Source organism: Cyprinus carpio, chromosome B23 (assembly GCF_018340385.1).
Source record: "Cyprinus carpio isolate SPL01 chromosome B23, ASM1834038v1, whole genome shotgun sequence".
NCBI lineage: Eukaryota > Metazoa > Chordata > Actinopteri > Cypriniformes > Cyprinidae > Cyprinus > Cyprinus carpio.
This window is the reverse complement of record NC_056619.1, coordinates 13342043-13366215: the sequence shown is the minus strand read 5'-3', so window position 1 is coordinate 13366215 and position 24173 is coordinate 13342043. Positions and strand designations below refer to the sequence as shown.

The following is a 24173-nucleotide window of genomic DNA, read 5'->3' as shown; positions in this document are numbered from 1 at the left end:
TTGACTTTTAGTCATTTCAGTAGGCTAGGTAAACTTATTTTCAGTTACTTGCCAAGGAAACATTTCCTATTTCTGTCCATTTGAAATATACATTTTATTTTATTTCAGTTACAGAAAACAATTTTAACAGTGTTAATTAGCAATAATAGCACTGGTTGTAATGGATTGTATCTGCAGTCACATTATATAATTGTGAGCAGCATCCACCATCGTAGCCTTGAGATTTAACCAACTTCCTGTGAAAGCCATGAGCAATAGGCACCCTGTGGGCCTTAGAACAACCCCAAAACCATTCTTGAGAAAAAGTTTATCTGGAATATTGGGCCTTTCTGGGAATGAGTTGTGGGTGTGTGGTCAACATGAAGTGCTGCCAGGTAGGTGAACACAGTGCAGAGCAATTTCTGAAAACCACAAATGATTTCTACAGGAACTGTATATCTGAATGCTATCTCCTGATGCAAATTCATCCAAATGCCAAATGAACCCATCTAACTGCTATTTTAGCCATCTGAAGCACAGTGCATGCATTTGGCGTACATGGAGGAATTACGTGCCATAAACTGCAAGGCAAATGTTTTACAAGGATGACTGCTCTCAGTGCATGTTTTGTCAATTCACAGAGTGCTTCCCTTGACATACATCTTTTCACTCTCTGTTCTGGATGTTCCGCCTGAGTTCTCCACAACATGAATGATGGCAGGCTGAGAATCCGTTGCAAGTTCACTGGAGAGCAATAGGGAAAGGAACAAGCAGGTGACTGATAGTATTTCCTCTGTCCTAATAACATGCTCCTGAGATACTCTTTATCTCTAGAGGCAACTGAAGAAAACAACTGAATGGAAATGACATTATAGCATGGGAGGAGGCCTCTGCTTGAAAACATCCACATACTAAATCGATAAAAATCTTATAAAATAATAAAGTTCTTATCTGCATCCAAAACACTTTGATCTCATCTATGGATATGAGATGTGCAAAATACATTTTTTTATTGTTGTTTCTGTTCATGTTTTACATGTTGATTGCAGACAGTAGTCTGTCAAACACTGTAACCATTACTTTTACCACATGATTGAGTTAGTTTATAGGTGGAGGAACCTGACAGGGCTGTTGAGTAGCTTTCTCTGTTGTTGTTTTAATGGGTCATGGTGGCTCAGATCACCCACTGCATTTTTTCTTATGAGTAAGTCTCTTTGTAAGCAAGCGCTGCAATGAGCTTCACTCGATAGGCGGGGTCCCCTGTCACTCCATAGCACCACTGTACTGCTGCATCTCACACAATCTAAACAATCTATTGAAAGAGAGAAAATAGCTGAGAGATTCAAGAATTCCCGTTAGACAGACTTATATCAGAATATAATCTTTTTTTAATGCATGAACTAATTTGTTGTTATATACATAAAGAGATGTTCAGTAAGATTTTTATTTATCCAGAAAAATTTGTATTTTTCAGCAAGAACCCAATAAATTAATCAAAGTGACAGTAAATAAATGCTGTTCTTTTGAACTTTTCACTCATTGAAGAATCCTGAAATGTATCAGTTTCAACAGAAATATTAAGCAGCACAACTGATTTCAAAAATGATAACAATAAGAAATGTTTCTTGATCAGCATATTAGAAATCAACATATTAGACTGATTTCTGAAGGATCACGTGTACACTAAGAAAAGTCTGTAAAAATACAGTTTAATGTGATATGAAGAAATTTTTCATGTCGTATTTAGAATTACGCATTGCATTGTGTTGTGTTTTATAGTTGAAGGAAATGTCTGTAAATTTAACAGAAAATGTACTGCAATGTACTACAGATTTTTTTCTTATAGTGTGAGACTGAAGACTGCCATCACAGGAATAAATTATGTTTTTACATACATTAAAACAGAAAACAGTTATTTTAAATTGTAACAATATTTTACAATATTATTGTTTTTACAGAATTTTTGATTAAATAAATCCAGCCTTGGTAAGCATAAAACACTAAATCTTTAAAAAATCTAACCGACCCCAACTTTTCGTACAATAATGTAAATACATACATTATATTACAATAACATTAAGGGGATAGTTCCCCTTAGTCATGATACTCTCGTGAACACGTGTCGAAGACTGAAACGGAAGTGAAGAAACTGTTGAACAAAGTTGTTTTTTCTTAGCGCACAAAAAGTATTCTCGTATCTTCATAAAATTACGTTTAAACCACTGATGTCACATGGACTATTTTAAGGATGTCCGTATACCTTTCTGAACCTTGAACATGTCAGTCGCATTGCTGACAGAAAGCTCTCAGATTTCATCAAAAACATCTTAATTTGTTTTCCGAAGACGAATGAAGGTCTTACGGGTTTGGCACTACATGAAGGTGAGAAATGACAAAATTTTCATTTTTGGGTGAACTATCCCTTTAACCAGGATCAACGAAAAAGTATCAAAAAGAATATGCTGTAAGAAAGTATTAACCATTGTTATTTCATGCATGATGAAAACAGCCCCACTTTCAGGACATGTCGTAAGACAAATTATACCAAAGTTGGAAATGTCAATAGTCCCAAAGGTTGATTTAGAAATATTTGCATTTCATCATGTTCTGTGTATTGAACAAAGGTTGCCGGGATGTGTCAGGCTGCCATATATGCATACCACTCGAAACTCCAGTGACACGAAAAAATGGCCTGTTAACATATAAAAACATATTGCTAGGCTTTTAATATTTAATGGATAGGAAGTATAAATCCGCACAGGAGTTTCTTCAATAAATCAGCAGGTTTACTGGAGGGGAGGATTAATTTCCTCCGTCTCTGAGTCACTTTAATGTGACCTTGAGTGGCGTGAGCAGCTGCAGAGAGAGTAAGTGCGGCACTATCAACCATGACAAGCGGGACCAAAGAGAAAACGGAAGTATAGATGTGTATTTTTATACCAAAGCAGCTGCTCGTACAAAAAAGTGGTTGTATTATACAGATAACAAAAACATGAGGCAAAATGCTTATCTGTCCCCCCTTTCATTCAAGTACTTAAGCTTACAAAATCACAACGGCCACTCTCAAGAGGAGTCTGGGACAAACACACACACACAAACACTGAGCTCCAGTCACACAAAAACAAGGGCATCCATTCTCAAGTCACGCACACTTTCCCAGGATGCTAAGGGAACTTAGACAAAGGGAGTCTTTTAATTGAATAAGTGTGCTAGGAAGTAGCAAATGATTTGAGGACAAAAAACAAATGATTTCATGGTAACAGAAACTATGAAAGGCCATTTAGGCTGGATCGTAGAAAAGAAAGAGGTAATCACTGCTGTTTGCCTGGGATACGGCAATAGAAGGACGGGTCACTCAATTACCCATGGTTCCAGGCAACAGAAAGGGCATGAGGTTTGTTCACCCAGAGGGGTGGCTTCCGCAGAGCATTGTGAAGAAAAGACCAGCACATTAATCTCCTCCAAAAGTGCCTTTTTTTCTTTAGGCTCAGAGAGGAATACAAAAGAGGCTGATATAGAGGAATAAGAAGAGAGAACAAACTTCCATGGATCATTTTCAGGAATGAGGGATGTGTTTTGACTGCTAAAAGCACTAATTTTATAGTTAAAACAGTATCCTTATTCATAAAAACAACAACATGTGAGATTAATTTGTTGCTTTTAAGAACATTTACAAATAAAATATCATAAAATAAACAATAAAACAAAATGAATTAGTACCAAGGCATACTATATTTAGTAATATGCACATAAATTCTACCAATAAATAAACAATAAAACAAAATGAAACAAAATAAAATATATATAACTTAAAACCCCCACTATATTTAGTAATATGCACATAAATTCTACCAATAAATAAAAATAAAATGTTTTAAATTTAAAAATTATATAAAAACATAGATTCTATACCATAAAATTAAAAAATAATATAAAATAAAACATTAAAATGACATGATCCTGGTGAAATTATTATATTGTAACCCACATAACCAGTGTGGACTAATAATTCAGCTCTAAATCTACAACATGACAGATAGAAAAACAGAAATTCAGTAAAACAATATAAATCCAACATACTCATAAACTACTAAAAACACATATTGAGAAAGCCAACATACTGATCTGCTACTTAAACTGCATATTCTTCTTCTTCTTCTTCAATGCTACTCCTAGAGCTTTTAATGTTACTTTAAATTGTAATAACATTTCACAATATTACAGTTTTTTTTTAATCAATAAAGTACAACACTGGAAAGCATAAGAGACATTAAAAATCATGCTGACCATACTGTTATGCTTATTCTTACTGAAGGCCAGAAGAGATTAAAAAAAGTGAGAGGAAGTGACAATACGGAAGCGGTCTGTCCTACAGATTTCCTCTGAGGTCCCAGCCAGGAACTTGTTTTGGAATCCGGGAGTCTGCTGCTGCCTCCACGTTTTTCAGTCAGCACTCACCTCACAAGCTACATCCTGTGACTCACCATATCAGAGTCATGTTGAGCAGTTACAGTTCCTGGCCCGGCTTTTTCCTGATTCCATCAGCGTGACCTACATACATCAAAAGAATGGATTCTGAAAGTCATTCACAGTCTTTCAGGATGCCACTCAAAGATTTAGACCATGTGTACTTTTTCACTTTTTCCTTGGTGTCCCCGTGACTTACTGTTCACCAAACATAACCTTTCAAACTCCCACTCACCAAGTTTTCAGAAAACATACACTGCTTCCCCCAAACTGACCACAAAGAAAAACAATACTTCTGGATGGATATTTGCTGTTTCACCTTCTATTGTGAGAGAGAAAACACTATAAGAACCATTTTATCCCAAGAGTGGGTTATTCAACAGTTTAAGTTTAAAAACAGAATTTTTCTACAAAGTGCAGTTTTGAATGACTTTTGCACCAGATACAAACCCTAATGGCCCTTGCTGGGCATGAATATCTGTGAACCAGACTGGAGATATTATCGTCATACAAATTACAGTGATGAAACATCAATAGGTGTGCAACTCAGTCGTGTAACTCAGTACGTCCTAATGACATCACTAAACCTAGATAACTAACTAAGCATATCACACAGCCCTATAAGAATGTGATTGTACTTCCAAAGAATAAAAAACCTGCCTTTGTCTGAGTCAACAGCTGTATTTTATGAGTCACGAGGTTCTCAAGCTGAGCTCATAATGATGATGCATGCTGGTTTCAAGTGGAAATCATTTGTTCTTCGCTTTGGCCTGGCTGATCAGATTTCATAGTAAAAAGAACATATTCTGTTGGCTACTGCTCACACCAATAATCAGATCCATCTGGACAATGCTCATGTTAGAGGTGGGAGCCAGCCGTCATCCGATTCATTACACAACCAGTGAGTTCAGTGTTCACCCTCCCTCACAGTCATAACGAAACTATGCTTGTTTAAAAGTGGCCAGTGTGCAGAGTGACGCAATGTGGTATATCCTGTATTTTAGACATTGTGGCAAGAAAAGGGCAAGGTATCAAAATGCAGCAAGATTTATCCCCTGGCTCTCTATATGAGAGAGTGAAATAATGACTTTAACAGAGGGCCTTAACCACAAAGCTTAAGAAAGAGATATAATCAAATTAGGGCCTTAAAGCCTCAAAGCTTAAAGGGGTCATGAAATGAGAAACCAAATTTGCCTTGATCTTTTGGAATATAAGAGGTCTTTGTACCATTAAAACATCCTGCAAGTTTCATAGCTTAAGAAGTCCTCCCCATTATAAACGAGCCATTTATTTAATCAAGCTCTAAATACAGCTCGTTCTGGATCCATGGTAAGAAGTGACGTCACCGTGCGAAGTGACGTTCCAACCATTTGCATATGACCGCCTCCAGCACAAGACAACTACGCTCATTTCGTATCGTTGTCGCGCCGCGCGCCTCACAAGTGTTCAGTCGACGGACAGCGAGTGGGTCTGTGTACAGGAAAATTACAATGCCACGCAGATGTGCTCAAACATATAAGGTTTTATCATTGCAAGAGCCATTGCTTCGAATGCATCACCCACTACTAAACAGTTACGCTCAATCGCAAATGTTCTGGCTGGGGGTGTTAATAATTGAGCCATAGGCACTGACGTTAGCCAATCATAACAGTGGGCGTTAACACTGAACTCTTAAAGGGGGAAACAACCCAAAAACAGACTGTTTGAATCAAAGGATGAGAAACAGGGAGGGAAAATGTCATAATTCCCTACATTTTAAAAGTTTAAAAAAAAAAAAAAAAACTAAACAAATACTATAATAAAAACAAATAAACAAAAATAATAAACTATAATAAATAAACTTAATACAACTTTAAGAAAGAGATATAATCAAATTTCATGAGCTCTACTGTTTGGACTTTCTGTGACGAATTTCTGTGCAATTCATTTGTACATACATTTAATTGAAATCGACTATTTAAGAATGGTTTTACATACACTACCATGTTGAGTCTGTAAGATTATGTTAATCAAGGCTGCATTTATTTAATAACAAATACAGTAGAATATAATATTTTCAAATATTATTATAATTTAAAATAATTTTAAAATATTGTAAAAAGTAATTTATTCCTGTGATGGCAAAGCTGAATTTTCAGCATCATTACTCCAGCCTTAAGTGTCACATAATCCTTCAGAAATCATTCTAATATGCTGATTTGATGCTCAAGAAACACTTATTAATATCAGTTTTGAAAATTGTTGTGCACAACTCAATTGAATGCATCCTTGTTAATTACTTCTGCTGGTGTTCCAAGGCCCATATTTAAAACCACAATTTTTGTAAGAAAATGTTTTGTACAACCGATGCAATGTGCCTATTTACATCCAGAATTTTGTAAAGCAAAGTTTTAGATGTGGTGTTCAAAAAGATATTCATAAAGGTTTTTTTTTTCTTTTTTATCCACCATGAGTGTCTAACACAATGATCTTGTAACCTGTAACCTGCCCACTACCAAGATAACCCACCCACAAAGTCATCAAACTAACAAGGTTTGGAACTGTGTGGACAGACTGCAAGGTTATGACACCCTACAAGTCACTGTGACATGCCACCTCTCCTCAGTTTGAAACACCATTTACATTCAGTGACTAATGTAAAAATTGCTATTTGTTATATAACTATAGATCATTTTATTAGCACACCATTAAAGTTTATCCCCTTACATACCATCATTGTAAATAGCTAAAGATCTTGAGTATAATGTATAGAGGTAAAATAAATAAATTTTCTTTGTTTTCTGATTTGTTTTTTCTTTTATAAAAACGTAGGCTTCTGAGCATATGCAGACAATCTACTTAAAGGAATAGTTCACCCAAAAAAGGCATTTTAATTTAAACCATTGCTTCTGTTGCTAAAAAACAAGTCCTTTATCCATAGTTTTCTTCAGTGAAAAAATGACAGCAGTGGATGGACTTTTTCACTGGAGGAAGTGTTATTATGGGTTATAGACTAGTATTTTGGCCAGAAGTGACCATTTAAAGTTAAAACAGTTTTATGATTTTTTTTTTTTTTTTAACAAACATGCAGGTTTTCGAGTCACTGGATGTTAACTGGTCAGCTGGAGTCATGTGGATTACTGTGATGTTTTTATCTGCTCTTTGGACTCTCATTCTGACGGCACCCATTCACTGCAGAGGATACCTCAAGTGATGCAATGTTAATTGCCATTGATTCAGTAAAATACATAATTTCTTCTCAAAGTCTAGATGGCTGCTAAAATAAATTAAAAATATATATATATTTAAACCTAAACAAAAGATCCATAATATGATGATTTTATTGAGATAATTAATAATTCCACATAATTCATTTGATTACATGGGTAAGAAATGTGATTGAATATTTACTGTTTTATAATTGATCAATCTGAATAAAAAAAAGACATGATTTACTTTTTTACTTTCTTTGTCATTCCAGCATCTAGGGCTATATTCATAGTGAGAGCCAGTTAATTCATACACAAGTTCATTTTTTTTATTCATCTGCTTTCTCCATTCTGTGGGTCCCCACAGAAAACAACCAGGAATGTTCAGCTGCAAACACTAGTTTATAACTGGCTAATGTCTCTTTAGGACTAGACCTAATCAGGGTTGGGTCCTTATGCTATATTAAGGAAAAGAGAAGTGGGAGTGATGAAATTACTCAGATTATTCAACAAATAGAGAAAACCATCTTCCAGATCCATCGTCTCACCTTCACAGCTGCACAGAAGGAGTTGATAATGTGATAATCTGCAGAGCCATGACAGCCTTTACTAATGTTACCTAGATCACTCATATCTATGGTGTTTTTTTATGGTCTTTCTAGTAAGGAAGTCGAACACTTTGATCTCATATCCATTGTAGGACAGTTCCCCCTTGTGAGAGAATGAGCAAATAGATGATAAACCCCTTTACGGTCATGAAAGAGCTGAAATGTTGACACAAATGAACATGATGTCCCAACTTACTACTACCATGGATAGATGTTTTGCGTAATCATATTTTCTCTGTAAAATTACAAATTCCATGTTCACTACCTGCAACAAATCACAAAAAAAAAAAAAAAAAATTTTACCTAAAAATAATATAAATCTAATCTTACTTTGATAGACCTGCAAAATTAAAATTTTACCTAAAAATGTTATAATTTTAATCTTTTTTTTTTTTTTTTGCAGAAGTATTAATAATGTTTAATAATTTTAAGATCTACCTTAAAACTTTATAAAAAAAAAAAAAAAAAAAAGAAAAAAAATAAAAAAAAAATAATAATAATAAATATGGATGTATATTGACAACAATATGAAGAAAGAAATCTTAAAAAACTGAAACTTGAGAGCCCCTTCCAGATTAGTGGCCCAATATAATTATTATAACAGCATAACATCATCAGCCAATGAGGTTAAACTTGACTGTCCTGTGCAATCAGTCTAAGCACACTAATAAAAGAAGCACTCTTTCTATTAATTCACTATCAGTTTAGCTTCGCCACATGTGCGCAGGTTATGTTAGATTTAGTGTACCTTCGTCCACCAGCCTAGTCATGAATCAGATCCAAATCATGTCAGCATAAGCCTAACAGAGCAAAAGAGCTTTCCGCCTCGTTTCTCCAGTTTCCTCTGACAAAGGAGTGAGCAAAATGATAGAACCCCACCTAATAGAGAAGACAGCGCTGACACAACACAGAGAGACATGCATTGCACGCACACCGCAAACACATTAAACACATCCTACCGGTTCCAGATGTTGAATGTGGATGACATTGCCAATCACTCCACTGTCAATCAACAGAATTGTTGAAAAAAAAATGTGTATGTTCTTTTCTGCTTGAAACTTGGAAACAGTGTTAATTTTAGCAGGCTTTTTGATTTAGTCTTAGTCTTTATCTTGATACGAAAATGCTTAATAGTCTTAGTCACATTTTAGTCATTTGAGTCTTTCATAGTTTTAGTCAACAAAGAGTCATTGCATTTTTGTCAACTTTTAGTCATTAGCCAAACTGCAGTTACAAAATTTTTTATTTTGGGAGCTACTTTATATGTAGTCTTCAAACTAAAATAATCATTAATTCTTCTCTCTTTAGACCAAATCAATCAAGCTTATGAGAAATTTGAATCAAGGACTGAAGTTGGAAAAACTTGAATAAATTATGACAATTTTCATTTTTTGGGTGAACTACCCTTTAACGGTAGTGAAAAAGGAGCAACTTATAAAAATATTTTCATTATATATATTTTTTTTTAAAAAGAAGCACATTAAGACAAATACAATAGAGATACAAATTAAACTCATTTTTCAGATACAGTAGGTTTACTTAACATGTATACATTTATTTAACATTTTTGTTGATTAACATTAATGACAGATAGGTATTTAATTAGGAATGCTGCCCCCTTTTAAGACAGATGGCATGCATGTAATACTGACACACGTTCATTTTCACCATCCTGTTCATGTTCACTTAATCCATAACCAACTGTATTAATGTTAGATACTCTACAGCAGGGGTTTTCAAAGTTTTTTGTCAGCCGAACCCGTTTGACCTAAATTATCTTTTTTTTAACCAGTTTTAATGTTTCAGTAGTATTTACATAGCTATTGTTATTATTACACTCAACAAATTATAAAAATTCATATTATTTAAAAAAAATAAATTATACGTTGTTTTTTTTTTTTTTTTTTATACAGGGTTTCCCAAAAAGAGAATTATTTTTATACATTTAAGAGGTTACATTTACATCACATTTGTATAAACCTGTAACATTTCTTTGCAAAAACTTTTTAATTATTATTATTTTTTAATTAATTCATTAATGGTATTAACATACGTTTACCAACTCACAAACACCCTGCAATTCCCTCATGAACCACCAGCTTGGAAAGTTGTTCATTAAGACTCAAAGAAAAGTGTAACTACTTTAATTCTGTGGATGACAGGGTCGTCTCTGAGAACTTGGCACACTGTGAGTATGACGCCACTCTAAATGCAAGCCTCTACAATCTCTGTGCAGTCCTCCTCTGTAACCTTAGAAAGCATAATAAAATAAAATAATATTTATTTTATATAAATAAAATAATAATAAATAAAACAACTATAAAATTAAATCATACACAAATCATGGAAAATACCACATATGTTTGTTGGTCAATGACATATAAGAGTAAAGAGTGTAGTTTATGTACTTCTTGTATTTATAGTGGTTTTATGGTTTTGAAAGAAAAAGTATACTATTTTGAAGTTAAAAATGTATTAACTCTAAAAATATCATGTTGTGTAACTAACAAATTTTCCTTACACCTCTTCCAAAAAAGTTTTAATATATATTTAATGTCTAATAAATATTTGTATGTATTTTAGCTGCTGACCAAAACATATTCAAGTTACAGTTATATAACGAATATGGGCTTAAAGTGAACTTTAATTTGAGGGTATTCTCATCACAGTTGGAGGAAAGGTTGAGGAATTACAGCTCTTTTACATGTACCTCCCCTCTTTTTCAAGGGATCATAAGTAATTGTACAATTGACTCAAAAGCTGTTTCACGGACAGGCGTGGGTTAGTCCTTCATTATTTCTACATCAATGAAGCAGGTAAAAGTTCTGGAGTTGATTCTAAGAGTGCCGTTTGCATTTGGAAGCTGTTGATGTGAACCCACATCATGAAGTCCAAGAAGCTCTCCATGCAAGTGAAACAAAACAAATCCATCAGAGAGACAGCAGGAACATTAGGAGTGGCCAAATCAACAGTTTGGTACATTCTGAGAAAAAAGAACGCACTGGTGAACTCAGCAACATAAAAAGGCCTGGAAGTCCACAGAGGACAACAGTGATGGATGATCAGAAAATCCTCTCCATGGTGAAGAGAAAAAACTTTCACAATATCCAGCCAAGAGAAGAACACTGCAGGAGGTAAGCGTGTCACTGTCAAAGTCTACAATCAAGAGAAGACTTCACGAGAGCAAATACAGAACTTTAAAAACAAGCCAAAAACAACTAAAGAAAAAACATAGCAAAAAACAAAAAAAAAGCCAAACCACTTCTGCAAAAGCATTCTTTGGATGGCTGAAGTTAAGATTAACCTGTACGAGAATGACGGCAAGAAAAAAGTATGGAGAAGGCTTGGAACAGCTCATGATCCAAAGCAGTGGAGCAGTGCGATGGCATGAGCAAGCATGGGTTCCAGTGGCACTGAGTTACTGGTGTTTATTGCTGATGTGACAGAAGCAGCCGGAAGAATTCTGTGTATATGGATGCCTCCTGCGTGCCCTCTCCCAACTCTGGAGGCCCTTCACAGTCCCCGCTGTCTCAAGAGAGCGACTCATCACACCCAGGTCACTCTTTGTTCAATCTGTTAGGCAAATGGTAAAGAGCAATTAAAACAAGGACAAATAGACTCCAACGCAGTTTTTATCCAATAGCTGTAAAAGCTTTAAATGCCTCAGGACAAATGTGAAGTAAGAGATTTGTGTATTTAGTATTTGCACGTGTGTTTTTTTTACGGGATTTGTGCAATTTTTGAATGTAAGCAGGTATGTGCACTTTTTTTTGGAGTGAGAGACTGAAAGTGATTTTAGTTTTGGATTGTTGGACAAATGACAATCAAGGTATTCAGCGAAGTTGATTGGATAGCGCCTCATAGTACAAGTGGACAATGACCCAATATATGCAGCAAAAGCAACCCAGGAGTTTTTGAAGGTAAAAAAGAGGATTATTCTACAATGGCCAGATTTCAACCCGATTGAGCATGCATTTCACTTGCTGAAGACAAAACTAAAGGCAGAAAGACCCACAAACAAACAACAACTGAAGACAGCTGCAGTAAAGGCTTGGCAAAGCATTACAAAGGAGGAAACCCAGTCTCTGGTGATGTCCATGAGTTCCAGATTTAAGGCAGTCATTGCCTCCAAGGATTCTCAACAAAATATTAAAAATGAACATTTTATTTATGATTATATTTATTTGTCCAATTACATTTGAGACCCTGAAAATGGGGTAACTGTGTATAAAAACATTTTGTTATATTTTTGTTATATTTTTGTTCAACCCCTAGAATTAACCCTCATTTAATCTTGATTAGATTTATTTCTATTCTGATTCTGCTGGCATATGGACCTGACTATATAATAAATACTTTTAAGTATTTTTTTTAAATAACATTTTTTAAAGAAATAATAATAAATGATTTTAAAGTACTTTTGAATCAATTAATAGAGCCCCCCCAAAAAAGGCATGGAGCCTTATGGCAAACACTTACAGCCATTGGTTTTTCCAGCAGTACATGGTAGCCTTTCTTAGCTTAAAGCCACAGCAGGATCCTGAAGAACCATAAAACGGTTGGACACTGAACCCATTCAATCTCCAGACAACTTAAAGTGCAAGTATGCCATTCATTAACCAGTAAAAAGTAGCTAAGCACACCATGCTGATCAACAGAACTCTATCCTGTGAACATTGACCAAATGTACATAGAAAGCACATACCTTATGAAGATGATCAGGAGTGCAGATCAAAACAGCATCTCTCTGCTATGCAACGCCAATCTATGTAAAAACAAAAAAATCAAGGCATTTGAAAGACGAAACAGATACAATAATGTTACTGTAACAGAAAGATGGACATACCATTGAAAGTGTTTTCATCAGGTACTTTATGACGTGCCTGAAGTCTCTTTCGAGCAAAATCCCTAGGGTCAGCAGTTCCCACTACATTGGGAGGAAATTTATTCACGTGGTGGTGAAACAGCAGAACTGCTGACTGTTGAAGTGATATTAAAACAGAAGTCATACCCGCATGCTGTCAGGAAAAATCACAGCATTGCCAGAATAGTGTTCTCCTGTTACCAGCTCCAACCACGATGACCTCCACAGGTGATGGCATTATAGCGGTTCCCTGCTGATTTAACAACACTCAGACTTCAGTTTTAAACAATATTTTAAAATTTCCTTCTTCCTACAACCAAATTATCAATAAATACTAGATATATATTTGAGCTATATCTTACATAGCATTTGACATATTACCATGCAAAATAGACTGAAGATCTGTAAGGTTATCTTCACAGGATAATAAAGGTCAGCGTGACTCTGTGATGGGTTAGATACTGGTTCCCAGAATTCAGTAAATTACTTAGTAATTTTTAAGCATGACATTGATGGTAAACCAAATCTTTGCAGTGTCAAACAATATACTGTGTTCATCTAAAGACAGGTGAACTTTCTTTTGTAAACAGGTCAGACGCTGTGTGATATTATATGAAAATAATAAATGAGGGTGTCATGTGTTCTCAAGTGTTACCTTATAACGAAATCCCAGTGCGCTTTAACTACACAATAACAAATCGGAGTTCTTGATCCTGGTTAGGATCCTATAAGTGCTTGATTACGTGTATAAATACAAACTTCACTCGTGAGCAGGCAACATATATGAACAGACGTAAAACGGAGCGTTCGGCTCATTCACAGTGTATTAGTTACTTCCTTGTTTACGTTTGTGCGATGACGTCCAAATTACGCAAGCGCAAGGTTAGAAACGAACGTACCATCATTTGCTTATGTCCCTTCGGTCCAAACGCCTATAAATTTCTTTCACGGAACACATACAAATTTTGAACATCCTGTACTAAAATTAAAAAAAACAAACAAACAAAAAAACATAAAGGCACTATCATAAACCATCCACACGACTCGCATTAGTTTTTGCAACCAAACGAGAGCATAGTGTTTGATTATTAGGATTAGAAAATCACTGTAAAATATTGATGTTTATAATACGTACAGTTCAATTAATGAATAAACAATTTATTTGAGGAGGGTCTTTTCAGTGAATTTTATTATTATTATTATTGTTTTTACATGTTTGCACTGATTCTGCCTGTATTTTTCTTTTTTCACATTTCATCTATTTGCTTCTTTTTCCCCTCGATCTATAATTGGGTTTACAGCTTCTAATAATATACTTTAATATATTGTAATTACTGTAATCCTTCAGGAAACTCAAATCTGAGATTGTACAGTATGGCAGTTCTCCCTCTTGTGGACTCGCGTTATTAATACAACTTCAAGAATTTAATCTGTAGTTATGTGTAACTTTTTAAAATTAATTTAATTAATACACACACACACAAAATAAATAATATGTAAATAAAAACGGCATGCTTATTTTTTATAACCTGTCATACATTGGATTTTTTTTTTCTTTTTCTCAGCTCTCAACTTTTCACAACTCACCCACAAGTGTCACCTTTGCAGCCGCATCATAAAGCTTGCTGACAACAAGGTGATGGAGGGCTCATCGTTCTAGAAAATGTACAGAGAAGTGACAGACAGACTGTTGAGGTGTGGATTCTTTTCTGAGAAGCACTAGAAAGAAAGTGACAATTACTTAACTTGAGTAGTCTTTTGTCTTTGAGGATGACTGAGAGAAGTCTTATGAACATCCTAACAAAAACAAGAAGACTGAAACTTTTTCAGAAAGCCATCAGTCTACTGAACATTAATACTACATCATCAAATTCAGCTTTGCTATCACAGGAATACATTTTAAAAATATTTAAAAAATATATTAAAATAATAAACATTTTATACAATTTCACTATATTTCTGTTTTTACTGTGTTTTTGATCAAATAAATGCAGCATTAGTGAGACTTCTTTCAAAAACATTTAAAAAAATTGAACAGTTGTGTATATTATGTGCACTTTATGTCATTATGCTTGCATTGCACACTTTTTAAATTTATCTAGATTTATTACCTGTGTCTAATAGGAGCAGTGTTTGCCAAGACCATGGGTTAAATGTCTTGCAAAGTCGTTGCTGGACATAATTTTATTTCCATAAACACAACAAATACTTTAACTATAATGATTTTCAAACACTTTCATAACATTCATATAATTAATAACTATACTACAATCTTTACAAGATTATATAATTTATGACAACAACTTCATAAGTTGTAAAGTAGCATAATTGCATCTACATTCAAAGAGAAACATTTTACAAACAAAACAAAAATATCTAAACATACACTACCATTCATTTCAGGACCATTTTTCATGTTTTTGAAAGACATTTCTTACGCTCACCAAAGCTGCAAATATAAAAAATAATAATAAAGTAAAACAGTTATATTATATAGCCATTTTCTATTTTAATTTATTTTAAAATGTAATTTATTCCTGTGATGGCAAAGCTGAATTTTCAGCAGTCATAACTCCAGTCTTAAGTATCACATGACCCTTTCAGAAATCACTATAATATGCTGTTTTGGTGCTAAAGAAAAATGTCTTCTTAATATCAGCGTTGAAAACATTGATAAAACAAAACAAAACAAACTTACTGACCCCATTTGAACAGTAGTGTACATGTCAAACAAGACTACGTCAAATGTTAAATTTGACAAAACTTATACAGTAGATAACAAAACAAAAAAGGTATCAACAATTACTATTACATAAAGATCAATTGTAAGAGGCTTGTGCAACACAATAACTTACGGAAATATTTGCAAATTTATGATTAGAAATTCTTGCCATTATGTTTGCCCGATTAACCATAAATACATATAAACCATAAAGACATGAACTTTTTTGTCATCATCTAATCTTATGTATGTTTAATTTCTAGTGTACAATACATGGACCAGAGACTTCTCGTTTTATTCTAGCCCTCAGTCTGCACAGTTCTACATGGCCACTGTCCACTTTAAGCCCAGTCTCTGTCAGAAGCCAAGCTATGTCGAGTTTCTGTTGCCCATAGTTCTGCAGGGCAAAGCGCAGAAACATTTCGGCAAGGTGTTGTGTTCCCAGACCAGCCTCCACACACAGCAGAGCCTGTTCCTCGTGCAGGTCCAGGGCTCGAGAAAAGTCCTGTAACCCAGACTCCTCATGGGAACACAACAACAAACTACGGCCTCTGCGGCAATGGTCCTCTGCCCAAACCCTTTTCTCCTCTCTGCCATCTGCACCATGGCCCTGGATGACCTTATTCAGATCAGACACCGCCCTCTCGTGGAGCCCCAGGTGGGCCAGACAGGCTGCACGCTGCCTGAGGTACTGAAGCTTCATCTCACTGACCGCTCGCACTGCTAGTGTAAGGAGTGCTAAAGCCTGCTCCCACTGACCACTTCCAGAAACGCTACTGGCCTGCTGAGAAGCTGCCTGGAAGCACAAATTCACTTTATTAGCCACTGTAGAGTTGAGTAATAGACAATTAAACTAATACACAAAAATAAATATAAACACTAAATCCCCTGGTACCTGTGCCAGGCGTTTTCTCTGAGCCGACTGCAGAAGAGTGATTAGAAAGTCTAGAGTCGCTGGTTCTTTCTCAGACACCACACTCAGATAGTTGGCTGCCACTTTGTAGCTCTGCTGCCAGACCTTCACAACACCCCACCTGGCCTTAGCTGCGGCATCTCGAGGCTCTTGACCAAACACCTGCTTCAAGTGTGCACCTGCAACATTCACCTCCCCTCACAAACATAAAAGTTATGTTTTACATAGACATGGCACACATACTTGACTCCTACATGCTTTGTACAGTTCCCTACCTTTGGCAAGTAGTGTATCTATGTATAGGAGGTGCCACCTGGGTTCCCTGCAGTCAGTGTTCATGAGCACTCCACCAATCAAAAAGGCCTCTCGAAGGAGCTCCTCGCAGCAGGGTACAGGGTTGGCCGACAGTGTCTCTGACAGGCTGCTGCGACAGTGCTGACCCAACCATTCACTGACGAGTTTTCGTGCTTTGTCTTTAAGCGACAGCATGCTCTGAGTGACCTCCTCAGCTCCACACTGAAGGGCAACCAGTATGTCCAGTGTGCATTCCTGATGAATTATTGATATTATAGTGTCAGTTTACAAGCATACATGAAAAAAATTACTTTGAGTGTCTGTTACATCAGCCACTGATGTTAAAATATTGTTTATTTTAAGTTTAGTTTAGATTACTTTACAAATTAAAAGGAAAAATTATTGGAAATGTGTATGAAGAAGTTACCACTAAACCAAGACTATTAAATGTTGTAAAAGTTTGTTTATTGTCATTTCATGTTATCTATGCATTAACCTTATTGTCATGTGTTACTGCATTATGAAACCACATGCAAAAACATGTTTTGATAAAACGAGGTGGCTCCCATGGGTGGAGGTCTTTGTTTTTGCTACCACACCTTCTGCTGGTTCAGCATAAGATAAGTGAATCCTCTTCCACACAAAGCCTGCACATGGTCTGGGTGCTCTTTAAGGATTGCAGTGAAGTCAAAGATAGCCGTCTTCCATTGGCCCAGTAAAGCATAACATCTTGCTCTCTCCAGCAGGGAATCTATTGCTCCACCACCTAAAGAATAATTAGTTGTTAGGAAATATAAAACAGCAGTGTTCTGAATTATCTTCTTCTCTTTCTAACATAATTTATATTAAGTTGATCATATGAATTATATGAAATATGAAAATCAAGATAAATAACAGAAGTATCAACTATCAGCTGTATTTTTCCATAGAAACTGCGTCAATTAGAAAGAATCAATGGTGTAATTTCCTGTGAGCATTTACACTTATCCCTCTACATTAGACTATGATAATCATAAATATTTTGTAATGTAAATTTATATTACTGTACTGTATGTGTCTGAAAACAACACACTCTCATTACCTGAAGCCATAATGGCAATGGACAAATAGGCCACAGCTTCCCTTATTGCACTTTCTGCTTGTTGACCACACAGTATACGCTTGGAAGCAGTGTGACAGTGTTTTTCTAGAAGGTCTCGGTCTTGTAAAGATGTTACAGATAAAAGGGGCCGCAGACAGCTAGTGTCTCCTGAATTAATCAGCTTCTTCAGTAGCTGTAAGACAACAGAGAGATTGCTTACTGTGAAGACCAAAATTAATACAGGCTATTTTATCATAGATGCCTTTTTTAATGCGATTTAACTAAGGTGGACTTTAAGAGAAATATAATCTGGCACCTGATAGGCATCATAGAGGAAGCCTCGATGCAGCTGCAGTATTGCAAGGCGTGCGAGAATCGGTGGCCGTGGGGCTGTGTGCCCAATGTTCAGAAGAAGACGATAAGCCTCCTCAACACGACCCAACTGGTACAGAGCATCTGCTGTGAGAATCTGGGGTCCATCGGCACCGGGTTGTAACTCCATTAGGAGAAGAGCGAGAGCGTGCACACCAACAGCAGACCTGAAAGGAAGCACAGGAGACTGAATAAGTGCCATCCATTCCTACTCATGTAGGGCTAAAGTTCTGGAGAGTTCAGCTACAACCTTAACTAATCGCACCTGAACTAGCTAATTAATAGAGGTCATCCGGCTGAGAAGGTCCAACCCAAATGTTTATTGTGACAATTGTTACCATCTGTTTATATTAGATTTTACTCGACATTTTTCGATTTTAAAGTTGTATCAGTTAACATTAGTTAATGCACTATGAACTAACATGAATGAATAAGGTATAAATAATATATTAATATCTATTTATATTTAAAAAGTACAGTACATTTTCATGGTTCAGTACTTTTTTATTTTCTCTAATAAAGTTTAGCACTGTTTTGGAGTGTTGTGTTTGTTTTTATTCAGTAGGCTATCCATTTTATAAACTTGAGGTGAGGTAGATTAATCAGTGATCGGCCAGGGAAATCCAAGTTATTGTTATCAGTAAAATTCACCATCAGTCAACCACTTTTAAATAAGGTCTGCAGAATCTTTACACTTCTAGTCAGGTAGGTTGAAGCTGATCTGTGCAGGAAGGTGGCCCTCCAGGAGCAGGATTGGACACCACTGAATAAGACTAGGAATGAACCAATAATTTCACAGGACACAGAAGAACCATTCCATGACCCATGCCATTACTAATAACTGAAATTCTTTTTAATTCTATACTTTTTTGTCTAACAGATAATCAAATTCAGTGATTTGAAATGTTACAAAGCGAATTTAGGCATGACAGCATTTCAATTTACAGTATAAAAAAAATGGATATTCATTTTTATATTTGGTAAAGTTTACATTTAACAAAGGTAATCAAAGGTACACTCTTAAAACTTAAAGTTCCAAAGGAATCTTTTCACAGGACACAGAAGAACCATTCCATGAAAAGTTCTTTAAAGAATCATTATGAAGAACTTGTGTGAAGACCATTTTAATCATCTGATGAACCTTTTTCTACTATAACGAATCTACTGTGCAATTAAAATTTTATATGGATGTTAAAGGTCCATCATGGAACCATCAAAGTCAAAAAAGAAGTGTTATATTTAAGAGTGTAATCCATGATGGTACCGATATAGTGTGCATCCCCACATAAGACACAAAAGACAAAATGAAAGATACAGCAAGACAAATAAGTTTCATCCCAAATGAGAAAAAAACGCAAATGTACCTCTGTTTGTTGTTGGTGTGACCCTCCTCATGCTCTTTTTGAGCTCTAGGATTTGTCTCAGCTCTTTGCTCTTCGGTCCCCTCAAGCATGACTCTTCCCTGTTCCAGCAACACGGTGCACAGCAACCCACGGTAATTCCAAGGCACCAGGCACCTAACAGTTACAGAAGCATCCTGCAGCTGTAATTGGCTTGCTGTAATGTAATCTAGAGCAGTAAGGTAGTGTGAGCCAGCCATCATACGCAGGATACCCCTACCACAGAGTGCACGGACACAGCTGGGTGGGTGAGGAGTACTATGCTCAATCACCGCTTGGAAATCCTCCAGAGCGCCTTTGTGGTCTTCAGTGAAGAGTCGGGAATACCCTCGGAGCACTTGCACGGTGTTCTGGTAGCTCTGCTGGGCTGGAGCTGCAGCGGTGAGCTGGCTACTTATGGAAAGGGCTTCTCTATGTTCTCCACGCAGGAGGAGGCAGTCTGCCAGACGCACACGCAGTTCCCTGCCTCCTCCGTCCGACTCCAGGTGGCATAGAGCTCGCAGTTGAGCGATAACGGGATCCAACAACTCCACTCCTTTCGAAGACCTTAGGTCAGGCCTCATTAGAACGGCCTCTCTGAACTCTGAGACGCCCTTCTCGGCCTGTTGACGCAGCTGGATGCGAGCAGCCAACCCTACGCCACTGTCAGAGAAAATGCTCTGGAATTGCTGTCTTGCTGTGGCTGGATGAAGTGCAAAGCCATCACCTAGATCTTTGCAGACTTCTCTTGCTCGTCCTCCTGCGGAAAAATGAGCAGCTGCTCTGCCCACGAGTAAACAAGCTCTTTTCTCTGGTGCCATTGCATGTTCAGTCTGTGATTCACCTAGTTTAAGAGCCAATGACAAAGCTTCTGCACTTTCTGTGAACTTTCCGAAAGAAAACAAGACTGCTGCTTGAAGCTCTCTTACTTGGATGTCATCTGGTGAAATGGCAAGTAAAAACTCAACAGCTTTAGGAGCATCAAAGTCTTCACCTGCTTGTGTAGGACTCAATGTTTTTTCCATCTGCCCCTTAGTATGGAGAATGGAATATCCTGGAGACATTTGCTGGTAAAAGGCTTTAATTAATAGCTTTACATATTGAGGTTGCCTTTCTTTAACTAGTCTAATAGTTTCTGATTTATTTCCATGAAAGGCCTGCAGATAAAGCTGAGGAACTTTGGGATTTTGTGTGTCAGAGAGCAAGCAGGCCAGAGCTCTAGTTAGCTCCAGAATCAACCGTGTGCGACCCTCAGGTTTAGGCATTTGTTTTCCCTCTAGAAGAGCAGAACACCGCGCAAAGATCTCTTTTGAAGCATTACCTGTACCCTGCAGGACATACTCCATTTTATAAAGAGAAGCAGATATGTTATTGGGGCATAATGTAGACAGAAATACAGCAACAAGGCCTTTACTCAGACCCTCAATAGAATTGTGTGAAACACCATCAAGCCAGGCCTCCAGCGTTGAGATCACCTCCTCTAAATGACCTGCGTTAAGGCCACGCATGTGTCCTACAGTGGAACCAGCATTATTTCCGAAAGCATGTGTGTACAGAGCTGCAGCTCTACTAGCATCCCCAGAGAGCAATATTTTGTCGGCCTCTCTGCACAGTTCAGCTGCTCCTTTATGTATGCCATTCATCTCCCTTCTGTGTAATGCTGTTTAGATTTGGATTACATTTCCTTCACAAGGGTCCTCAACAACCTTTAAAAGAATTGGAAACCACATCATTAAAAAAAAAAAAAAAAATCTCTTGCTCTTAATAACATGCAATGACTTGTTAAATATAAATTGCATAAATAAATGTCACTATGTAGCAAGCTGTTTAAACATTTCTTCCTTTAAACTAACTAGTATCTTTTTTTAATGGTACTAGTTATTTAATTATTTTTTTTTTAAAGTAGAGTGATTAGTTTATTGTTCTATTTTACCAGTAACTATTCATTAGACACTAGGACTTATAAGAATAATGCGTAGTAGGGTCCCTATTAATCAGTCTATTTGTACTAGTAACTAATCATTATGTACTTGTTTCCAAGTAGCTATTCCAGCATTACTAGCACTTACAACATTTTTTTTTAAATCACGTCTTAAAACTTTTTTTTGATTAGCTTATTCTGATTGATATAGTTTTGTGTATTATTGTGTATTGTTTTCTTTTAATTTATTGTTTATGTATTTTATTATCTGTAAGGTACCCTTGAGTGTCTTGAAAGGTGCCCCCAGAAATAAAATGAATTATTAGCTATTTATTACTTAGATCCTTGTCATTTTTTTAATTAATATTACTAGTATCGGTTACATTAGTCACATTTCTTAAACAATTTCCTTTTGGTACAGTATAATCTTACTGGTGGAGTAAAGTTGTTACTAGTTACCTGTCACTGTTTGGACAGTGACTAGCAGCAAATTAATAGGTAGGCTACTAGTATCTGGTAAATTAGCATTAGTGATTAAATGAACAGATACTAGTCGCTGTTGGAAGTAAGTAGTAGGCTATCTAATGAATAATTAAAATATATATATATATATATATATAAAAAATACAAATTATTAAGAGAATATAAGAAAACAATATATATTAAGAGAATATAAGAAAACAATATAATGAAAAAGATACTGGTCAGTGTTGGGTTATTTTTAAGTAAATAAATAAAAGCACCAGTTAAAACGCTAGTCCGCTTTTAGCAATAAATGGCAGAACCTGTCCTGCAGACACCAATTTAAAACAGATTAAAATTTTCATATGTAATGTATATGATATAACGTAGAGCATGACATTATATCGTCCAATACCAATACATGAGATCGTTCACACCTCTTAATGATGTTTACTCACCTGTCTGTGAGTTTGAGAGTGGTCCACGCACTTTCTGTCGACTTCTGTCTTAAACGAGTTAAACATTGTGTTCTGAGATGTAGCGCATATTAAACACTATTTAGATGAACCACAGATGAATGTTTCTACTCTTTACTCAAAAACAGCTGTCAAAAGATGCGGCTGTCTGGTTAAAGAAAAGCGTAGGCTAGTCCCTAAAAAGAAGCTCCTGCCGAAACTCAATATGCCGACCCCATAAGTGAAAGACGATAGGAGGACGAAACATAAATGAAAACACTTTAACATCGAGAAAAGACAACACTTAAGGCGTTAAGGAGATAATATTAGGGACAACGGCGAATTTATCTGTCTGGCCAGTGCTTGTTCTCTCGTAAAAAATACTAATAATTATTTATGTCTAAGCTACACAGCGCGTCGGTCTTAAAACAAAACTCGTCTAAAAGAAAAAATGTAATAAAGTCGCCATGTTCTTTATTCAGTCACCTGTTGAGAGACTTTGTTACATCCAAATTCCAAAAACTTTGGCTCTAAGCAAACATTCGCTTCCCGCAGCATGTGTTCACTGGTTGCTATGGAAACGACCAACTCTCCTAACAACGTTGTGTTCTAAGAACATTTTCCAGACGTTTTAGTTTCCTAACCATTACATTAAAGAAACGTTATTTCTGAAATCCCAGAGAATGTTTTATATAGACCTAGTTTTTAAATGTTAAAAAAAGATAGTTTATTATTATAATTTATAATGTCCACAAAAGTATTTTTCAATGTAGATTTAAATAAAGTTAAAGAGGACTGGACAAAAATACAGTCAAGCAATAATAAAACAAAACGTCAAATATAGTCTAATATAAAACTAATTTAAGCTTAAATTTCATTTAGCAGATATCACTATATCAGTTTTGCATGTTTGAATGGGTATTTCTGGACTGGAAGATTTAAAGTATCAAAATTAGCAAAGAATATTTGGGGGTGGAAGTGTGTATGTTTCTTCGAACTGACAATATGCAGCTTAGCAAATAGGTTATGGTTATATACATGCCTGGAAAAATGAAATAAAAAAGTGAAACTGCTTTTGATCTTCACTGTGGTTTAAGCAGAAGTCAGATGAACCTGGGGGAACCAGATGAAAGGGGAATTTCCTTCTGCATAGTTCAGAGGCCACACCAACTGTTTGCTGACATTAACTAAACTTAATGTCAGAACTTTTTAGCTGTCTGCACAGCAAGTACACTTACTCTGTCACACTTTCCATTTTATAACTACATGTTGCTGTTGAGATCTGAGCAAGACATATTCCACAAATTTATTGTTTTTATTAAGAAAAGTAACAAATGTGGTGTGACAAAGTTAGTATGAAGTAATACTTCACACTTGTACAATATGACTGAGAACTTATAAGACACAAGTAAGCAGCTAAGTTTTCCTGAAAACCACTACACTCTTAAAAATAAAGTTGCTTAAAGGG

At 35.9% G+C, this 24173-nt stretch overlaps 1 protein-coding gene, 1 long non-coding RNA gene and 1 pseudogene across 2 annotated transcripts; all 3 read right to left on the bottom strand.

The window, feature by feature from the left end:
* Nucleotides 1–7281: 7281 nt before the first annotated feature.
* On the bottom strand, nucleotides 7282–9446 carry LOC122141950. Its single transcript, XR_006158234.1, has 2 exons — nucleotides 8991–9446; nucleotides 7282–8507 (listed from the first exon to the last, which is right to left on the bottom strand). It is a non-coding gene; the product is annotated as an uncharacterized LOC122141950 (long non-coding RNA).
* A 716-nt stretch (nucleotides 9447–10162) lies between these two features.
* Nucleotides 10163–13755, bottom strand: LOC109110897 (annotated as a pseudogene).
* Nucleotides 13756–15590: 1835 nt separating this feature from the next.
* ttc34 (tetratricopeptide repeat domain 34) lies at nucleotides 15591–23265 on the bottom strand. Its single transcript, XM_042751093.1, has 8 exons — nucleotides 22709–23265; nucleotides 19853–21573; nucleotides 18433–18655; nucleotides 18117–18309; nucleotides 17635–17801; nucleotides 17017–17290; nucleotides 16724–16938; nucleotides 15591–16624 (listed from the first exon to the last, which is right to left on the bottom strand). Exons 2-8 carry the CDS (start codon nucleotides 21508–21510, stop codon nucleotides 16088–16090), a joined length of 3267 nt encoding a protein of 1088 aa, XP_042607027.1. The 5' UTR covers nucleotides 21511–21573; nucleotides 22709–23265; the 3' UTR covers nucleotides 15591–16087.
* Nucleotides 23266–24173: the final 908 nt, after the last annotated feature.